General features: G+C 40.8%; 1 protein-coding gene across 5 annotated transcripts in view; it reads left to right on the forward strand.

Moving 5' to 3' along the window:
• The window catches only part of LOC120978749 (plasma membrane calcium-transporting ATPase 2), a 216,189-nt gene extending 206,941 nt beyond the window's left edge, over positions 1–9,248 (forward strand). For 3 of the 5 annotated variants that reach the window (XM_040407072.1, XM_040407068.1, XM_040407069.1), the window contains one exon: positions 8,328–9,248. In XM_040407072.1, coding sequence (XP_040263006.1) covers positions 8,328–8,639 — 312 coding nt within the window. In that variant the 3' untranslated portion in view covers positions 8,640–9,248. The remainder of the gene's footprint in view (positions 1–8,327) is intronic. The other 2 variants (XM_040407070.1, XM_040407071.1) reach the window with 1 other exon arrangement.
• Positions 9,249–9,608: the final 360 nt, after the last annotated feature.

The raw sequence follows: 9,608 nt of genomic DNA on the forward strand, positions 1-9,608 counted from the left end.
AAAAACAACACCCATAAAACTATATAAATGTTGTATCACTGTAATCGTACTGACCGGAGAATGAAGAGAACAGGTCGGTTTTATCTCATAGGGAACGCTGTAAAAACAACACCCATAAAACTATATAAATGTTGTATCACTGTAATCGTACTGACCGGAGAATGAAGAGAACAGGTCGGTTTTATCTCATAGGGAACACTGTAAACAGAAAACCCATAAAACTATATAAATGTGGTAATACTGTAATCATACTGACCCAGAGAATGAGGGGAACAGGTCAGTTTTATCTCATAGGGAACACTGTAAATACAAAACCCATAAAACTATATAAATGTGGTATCACTGTAATCGTACTGACCCGGAGAATGAAGAGAACAGGTCAGTTTTATCTCATAGGGAACGCTGTAAAAACAAATCCCATAAAACTATATAAATGTGATATCACTGTAATCGTACTGACTCGGAGAATGAAGAGAACAGGTCAGTTTTATCTCATAGGGAACGCTGTAATAACAAATCATATAAAACTATATAAATGTGGTATCGCTGTAATCGTACTGACCCGGAGAATGAAGGGAACAGGTCAGTTTTATCTCATAGGGAACACTGTAAAAACAAAACCCATAAAACTATATAAATGTGGTATCGCTGTAATCGTACTGACCCGGAGAATGAAGAGAACAGGTCAGTTTTATCTCATAGGGAACACTGTAATAGCAAATCATATAAAACTATAGAAGTGTCAGTTTTATCTCATAGGGAACGCTGTAAAAGCAAAACCCATAAAACTATATAAATGTGGTATCACTGTATTCGTACTGACCCAGAGAATGAAGGGAACAGGTCAGTTTTATCTCATAGGGAACACTGTAAATACAAAACCCATAAAACTATATAAATGTGGTATCACTGTAATCGTACTGACCGGAGAATGAAGGGAACAGGACAGTTTTATCTCATAGGGAACACTGTAAAAACAAAACCCATAAAACTGTATAAATGTGGTATTACTGTAATCGTACTGACCCAGAGAATGAAGAAAACAGGTCAGTTTTATCTCATAGGGAACGCTGTAAAAACAAATCCCATAAAACTATATAAATGTGATATCACTGTAATCGTACTGACTCGGAGAATGAAGGGAACAGGTCAGTTTTATCTCATAGGGAACACTGTAAATACAAAACCCATAAAACTATATAAATGTGGTATCACTGTAATCGTACTGACTCGGAGAATGAAGAGAACAGGTCAGTTTTATCTCATAGGGAACGCTGTAATAACAAATCATATAAAACTATATAAATGTGGTATCGCTGTAATCGTACTGACCCGGAGAATGAAGGGAACAGGTCAGTTTTATCTCATAGGGAACACTGTAAAAACAAAACCCATAAAACTATATAAATGTGGTATCGCTGTAATCGTACTGACCCGGAGAATGAAGGGAACAGGTCAGTTTTATCTCATAGGGAACACTGTAATAGCAAATCATATAAAACTATAGAAGTGTGGTATCGCTGTAATCGTACTGACCGGAGAACTGACCGGAGAATGAAGCGAACAGGTCAGTTTAATCTCATAGGGAACGCTGTAATAACAAATCATATAAAACTATATAAATGTGGTATCGCTGTAATCGTACTGACCCGGAGAATGAAGAGAACAGGTCAGTTTTATCTCATAGGGAACGCTGTAATAACAAATCATATAAAACTATATAAATGTGGTATCGCTGTAATCGTACTGACCCGGAGAATAAAGAGAACAGGTCAGTTATCATAAGGAAACGCCATAAAAACAAAACCCAAAGAACTATATAAATGTCTTATCGCTGTAATCGTACTGACCTGGAGAACTAAGGGGACAGGTCAGTTTTATCTCATATGGAACACTGTAAAAACAAATCCCATAAAACTATATAAATGTGGTATCACTGTAATCGTACTGACCCAGAGAATGAAGAGAACAGGTCAGTTTTATCTCATATGGAACACTGTAAAAACAAATCCCATAAAACTATATAAATGTGGTATCGCTGTAATCGTACTGACCCAGAGAATGAAGAGAACAGGTCCGTTTTATCTCATAGGGAACGCTGTGAAAACAAAACCCATAAAACTGTATAAATGTGGTATCTCTGTTATCGTACTGACCCGGAGAATGAACAGAACAGGTCAGTTTTATCTCATAGGGAACACTGTAAAAACAAATCCCATAAAACTATATAAATGTGGTATAACTGTAATCGTACTGACCCAGAGAATGAAGGGAACAGGTCAGTTTTATCTCATAGGGAATGCTGTAAAAGCAAAACCCATAAAACAATATAAATGTGGTATCACTGTATCCGTACTGACCCGGAGAATGAAGAGGTCAGTTTTATCTCATAGGGAACGCTGTAAAAGCAAAACCCATAAAACTATATAAATGTGGTATCACCGTAATTGTACTGACCCGGAGAATGAAGGGAACAGGTCAGTTTTATCTCATAGGGAACACTGTAAAAACAAAACCAATAAAACTGTATAAATGTGGTATTACTGTAATCGTACTGACCCAGAGAATGAAGAGAACAGGTCAGTTTTATCTCATATGGAACACTGTAAAAACAAATCCCATAAAACTATATAAATGTGGTATCACTGTAAATGTACTGACCCAGAGAATGAACAGAACAGGTCAGTTTTATCTCATAGGGAATGCTGTAAAAGCAAAACCTATAAAACTATATAAATGTGGTATCACTGTAATCGTACTGACCCGGAGAATGAAGAGAACAGGTCAGTTTTATCTCATAGGGAACACTGTAAAAACAAAACCCATAAAACTGTATAAATGTGGTATTACTGTAATCGTACTGACCCAGAGAATGAAGAGAACAGGTCAGTTTTATCTCATAGGGAACACTGTAAAAACAAAACCCATAAACTATATAAATGTGGTATCACTGTAATCGTACTGACCCAGAGAATGAAGAGAACAGGTCAGTTTTATCTCATAGGGAACGCTGTAAAAACAAAACCCATAAAACTATATAAATGTGATATCACTGTAATCGTACTGACCCAGAGAATGAAGAGAACAGGTCAGTTTTATCTCATAGGGAACGCTGTGAAAACAAAACCCATAAAACTGTATAAATGTGGTATCACTGTAATCGTACTGACCGGAGAATGAAGAGAACAGGTCAGTTTTATCTCATAGGGAACACTGTAAAAACAAAACCCATAAAACTGTATAAATGTGGTATTACTGTAATCGTACTGACCCAGAGAATGAAGAGAACAGGTCAGTTTTATCTCATATGGAACACTGTAAAAACAAATCCCATAAAACTATATAAATGTGGTATCGCTGTAATCGTACTGACCCGGAGAATGAAGAGAACAGGTCAGTTTTATCTCATAGGGAACGCCATAAAAACAACACCCATAAAACTATATAAATGTGGTATCACTGTAATCGTACTGACCCAGAGAATGAACAGAACAGGTCAGTTTTATCTCAAGGGAACGCTGTAAAAACAAAACCCATAAAACTATATAAATGTGGTATCACTGTAATCGTACTGACCCAGAGAATGAAGAAGACAGGTCTGTTTTATCTCATAAGGAACGCTGTGAAAACAAAACCCATAAAACTGTATAAATGTGGTATCACTGTAATCGTACTGACCCGGAGAATGAAGAGAACAGGTCAGTTTTATCTCATAGGGAACGCTGTAAATACAAAACTCATAAACTATATAAATGTGGTATCACTGTAATCATACTGACCCAGAGAATGAAGAGAACAGGTCAGTTTTATCTCATAGGGAACGCTGTAAAAACAAAACCCATAAACTATATAAATGTGGTATCACTGTAATCGTACTGACCCAGAGAATGAAGAGAACAGGTCAGTTTTATCTCATAGGGAACGCTGTAAAAACAAAACCCATAAACTATATAAATGTGGTATCACTGTAATCGTACTGACCCAGAGAATGAAGAGAACAGGTCAGTTTTATCTCATAGGTAACGCAGTAATAACAAATCCCATAAAACTATATAAATGTGATATCACTGTAATCGTACTGACCCGGAGAATGAAGAGAACAGGTCAGTTTTATCTCATAGGGAACGCCATAAAAACAACACCCATAAAACTATATAAATGTGGTATCACTGTAATCGTACTGACCCAGAGAATGAACAGAACAGGTCAGTTTTATCTCATAGGGAACGCTGTAAACACAAAACCCATAAAACTACATAAATGTGGTATCACCGTAATCGTACTGACCCGGAGAAATGAAGGGAACAGGTCAGTTTTATCTCATACGGAACACTGTAATAACAAATCATATAAAACTATATAAATGTGGTATCGCTGTAATCGTACTGACCCAGAGAATGAAGAGAACAGGTCAGTTTTATCTCATAGGGAACGCTGTAAAAACAAAACCCATAAACTATATAAATGTGGTATCTCTGTAATCGTACTGACCCAGAGAATGAAGAGAACAGGTCAGTTTTATCTCATAGGGAACGCTGTAAAAACAAAACCCATAAACTATATAAATGTGGTATCACTGTAATCGTACTGATCCGGAGAATGAAGGGAACAGGTCAGTTTTATCTCATAGGGAACGCTGTAAAAACAAAACCCATAAACTATATAAATGTGGTATCACTGTAATCGTACTGACCCAGAGAATGAAGAGAACAGGTCAGTTTTATCTCATAGGGAACGCTGTAAAAACAAAACCCATAAAACTATATAAATGTGGTATCACTGTAATCGTACTGACCCGGAGAATGAAGGGAACAGGTCAGTTTTATCTCATACGGAACACTGTAATAACAAATCATATAAAACTATATAAATGTGGTATCGCTGTAATCGTACTGACCCGGAGAATAAAGAGAACAGGTCAGTTATCATAAGGAAACGCCATAAAAACAAAACCCAAAGAACTATATAAATGTGGTATCGCTGTAATCGTACTGACCTGGAGAACGAAGGGAACAGGTCAGTTTTACGACATACAAAGCATCGTAAAACCTTGGCAGAATTGCGAATTTTTTAATTCCAACCATTAGTAATTTTTTCCAGTTTCCCACTACATCATATACAATATTAAATGGTGACATTAAAAAGTGCAACTTGGCCTGCAAAAAACAAGACCTTACGGCTATGTCAACAGGAAAGTTAAAAAGTATTGACCCCAGGAAGGTAGGGAATTAAAAACGCAAACTTAAAAATGGAAAATTGTTAGCAAGGGGTTAAGAATCTTTACTGGTTGCTGGTGTGTATTAGCCCATATGCCCTGTGGTAAAGGCTTGGTCCGTAGGTGCCTCTTAACAACAATCTGTGGTTTCTATTCCATGTAGTGATCCGATCAGAATGGTTATTCATCAGATCCTTTGCTCTTCCACCCACTAACTAGTTAACGACACTCGTCCTTCTTCCTGTCGCCAGATCCCTGCACATGGCTCTCAGCAGTTGGCATCTCTTGGGACTCTACATTCTCATAGTGTCATGTCTATTTGGTCTCATGCACACGACCGTATGTATTTTGCGGTCTGCAAAAAACGGATCCGCAAAAAATACAGATAACGTCCGTGTGCATTCCGTATTTTGCGGACCGGAACAGCTGGCCCCTAATAGAACAGTGCTATCCTTGTCTGTAATGAGGATAATAATAGGACATGTTCTATTCTTTTACGGAACGGATATACGGAAACAATGCACGCGGAGTAACTTCCGTTTTTTTTTTTTGCGGACCCATTGAAATGAATGGTTCCGTATACGATCCACAAAAAAAAACCGGAAAGGACGCGAAAAGAAAGTACTTTCTTGTGCATGAGGCCTTACCCAGTGTAGATCTGGATTTGCATTTCTTTCTCGCTGCTCTTTATCTAAACCTTTCCCACTTTGTCTTTCTCAGAGGGCTAGAAAACACTGGACCAAAGGTTTAGCGAGAGAGAGTGAAATATTAAGAGGTTGTGAGTCTTTAATCTTCAGCCTACATTGAATGTAACTCAGAAAATAAGGGTTTCGTCTTGACGAAGCCAGGGTAAACCTTTGAGTATATGCCCAAAAATGACCAACTTCAACCATGAAATCGAGAGGGTTTGATTAGATGCCAAGCACCCCACTATCTTCATACTGAGGCCGCAGTGGACCATTGTTTCCTCATAGGTTTACCTGCCGTATAAGAAAACAGAACCCTCAGAAATATTTAGCGGTTTGCATTCCGGGGATCTCACTGTTCGCACACCATGAATGCACAAAACAGGTGCGAATCTGAGGTTTCAGTTTTGATGCCTGCCAGAGAATGATGAGAGTTAGAGAATCTCCACATGTGTAAAGGACCACCTCATGGAAAAAGGTCCCAGGTTTGTTAGTTGTCAGGAGATGTATTGAGTTGAATAGGTAGGGCTGCTTGTCGGCATTGATGAATGCAAGCCCATAGCCACGGTATTAAAATCTCTCTTGATGAGAGATTCCAACAGTTGACGTGTGTTTCGAGGCAGACTTGATTGAATTTCACATGTTCAATTTGCATTGTCTATTGCCTTGATGTGCAGCCAATGGCAGCTTTACCATTCAGTGTACAGCACGTTACACCTGCAGCCTTAATGCCCTCCCTGTCCTGCACTCACAAGCTCTTACAGACCATGGAGAACTTCCAAAGAAGCCAGGAGACAAGCCCCAAGCAACGCTAACATGAGGTATTCCCTGCCGATACCCTACTGATCACATACACCATGCTGTGGCAGTAAGAGCAGATGCACAACAGGACTACACCGCGCTCCCTTGTAGGATTCACTGGAATGTCTCTCCCCAGCGCTATCAGTATTAATGCTGTCTTATTGCAGGGATCGGCTATCAGTATTATTACTGTCTTATTGCAGGGATCGGATGAAGATTTTCACGTGGTCATTTGTTACAGCTGGCGGGGAAGAAGAAGCCACTGTAGTAGACTGCTGTCATGTCTGTCTTGTAGTTCCTCTCTCCAGAGAGGTTTTCTGTTGTGTGCTGTCTCTCTGCTAGAACACGAGCTTGTCTCTCCCTGTCTGTGTCTCTAGAGTGTCTGTTTCCTGGCATTTACCCCAAGAGACCCCGATTTCTGTTATCTCTTAATAGTTTAGGGGAGTTTGCTAGGTGATGCTGTAGTATTTGCTCATCTTGGCAGCAGTAAATTTAGATTTTACCAAAATGTATGTGATAAGATCATTTCTATCCTGAAAGCGCAGATGTAGAAAAGGGTAGACAAAGCTTGGGTGATGGGAGGACAGAGGATCCAGTTCGGCAAGGAGTGTAATGGCCAGTGCCTTGTGCCCGCAGCTGTGTCTGCCATCCCTTTTACTGTACCTTTGGCATCTTGTGCATGCATCATGCCCCCAACAGGCTTTCGTCCTTCCGTCTGAGGAAGCAATCTTCTGGGAAAAGCAGTCATTTAGCCATTGTTGCTGAAGGGACTATTGGGCCTATACTCAAGCGTTTACCCTCTGTGCATGAGAAAAGCAGAAGATGCTTTGAGACATTATGCAGGGCTTGGAGTGTAGTGCGGTAGAGTCACTGTGTGCCAGCGTCTTACGTCTTGTGGTGCCAGTGACCCTATGTATGTCGTGGCATGTGTTTGTTCAGTGTCTGCTCTGACGTGTCTCTGCTGCTGTGTTTGCTGAGGCTGATTGACAGGGATCATCATCTAGCAGTCCTCAATGACCACCACAAGCAGTTATTCTGCAGATAAAAGCACTCGGAAAAGACAGTATTAAGGCCATGAAGAGGTCTGCTGTGGCCATAACACTGTCTGAAAGTGGTCCTGGGGCCGGATGCCTTTCTTAGCTGGGGACACAGCAGCCTTTAATTGCCATTAGACATTTATTACTTTTGCTAAAATTCTGCTAAAAGCTGCAGGAATAGTTGATGGCAATGAAGGAGTCTGCTCCGAGCTATGATCTCTGTGAGAAGCCGATGGCAAACAGGCTCCAGTTCTTCCCCGTCTCTCATCTCTCCATGCCAGTGTTGTTTTGTGCTTTTCCTGTCTACATTGTCTCCACATCATTACTGTGAACTGTTACTAATCGGACCACAAATGGGTCTTTGGTTCTCTTATCCACAGCCCACAGATCTGTGTCCATCTGATTATTAAGGGCTGCTCCTTCATGTACCTGAGTGAAGCACAGAACACTGAGCCGCCTGTCGCCCCACTGTCCACTTCTGACCAGAACATGGTTCTCTTCAGAGGACAGTCCCATTGTTTTCTTTCTTGTCTGTAACGCTGAATATATTTGTCTTTTTCACTCTCTTCTCTGACTCCTTGCACACAGATCCGCGTCGTGAAGGCATTCCGTAGCTCTCTCTATGAAGGTTTAGAAAAACCGGACTCTCGAACTTCCATTCACAATTTCATGACCCATCCAGAATTTAAGATAGAAGATACTCAGCCACATATCCCTCTAATTGATGACACAGACCTGGAGGAAGACCCTGCCCTGAAGCAAAACTCCAGCCAGCCTCCTTCACCCAACAAAAACAACAATGCAATTGACAGTGGGATCAATCTCACCACAGAGACGAGCAAGTCGGCTACCTCTTCCAGTCCTGGGAGTCCCATACACAGCCTGGAAACCTCCCTTTAGCTGAGGACGGCAGTGCAACTGCAAAATAATATTCATAATCACAAAGCAATCAATACTTGTGTCTGAAAGCAGAGGTGACACCACTTGGATGGTCCGTGTCCGGGCAGTGCTAGGAACGGAAACGTGGCAGATTTCTGCAAAAGCCGCATGTCGCTCATCCCGGAGAAGAACTGTAACCATGTTCCTGCATGAATGTACACTAAGGTCCCTGCTCTACTTTCATTTTCACATACATTTCTAGAGGTTTCCATGGAAGGGGCAGACTTGATGGCCAAGCATTTCCCCAGTCTACAGTATTGATCTTGTTTTCATACTTGAGCAAAGACCTCAGGCTCCTTTAAGGTGGATTCATTTCCTTTCTGAAGGACTAAACCTCACCTTGCACAATGGCTTTACACCCAGAGCAGCAGAAGAGCATCCATGAGAGGTTTCTACAGGTGACAGATGTGTGTGTATGCACATGGCCACAGTGGCTATCCTCACAGGTGCGGGGCTGCACACCACCCCACCCTCAAACCTATTTTTACTCTTATGAAATGACAAAACTCTGTGTTCAATCCCTATATGCATGTGAGAAGGGAAATATTCCCTAAAATATGAGGTTAAAAAAAAAAAAAAAGCTAATATACTTATTGCAAGCAGGGTGCACGAAAAGGCTATGTTTCTCTGTATCTACCACTAGTACTGGATGACATGCACAAAGCGTCGTTCCTGTGGAGATCCGCACAACGCACACTTTCCTTGGACAGATTCTATTTCTAGAACTTGAAGTGCAACGTGGCTACGGTAGAAGGGACATTCCTGTACCAGACCAGTCAAGATGCAAGTCTACTTGGCTTCTAGGCCATCCTGGCGGCCTGGCTGCTGCACCGGTTGTTCGTACAGTCCTGCTCCCCTTTCTGGGACCGTAATAGCAATAATTCCCTATGTGTCCGGCCTGATTAGCTCTTTCATCCCGCAGTTGGTGGG

This window comes from Bufo bufo, chromosome 9 (genome assembly GCF_905171765.1).
Source record: "Bufo bufo chromosome 9, aBufBuf1.1, whole genome shotgun sequence".
NCBI lineage: Eukaryota > Metazoa > Chordata > Amphibia > Anura > Bufonidae > Bufo > Bufo bufo.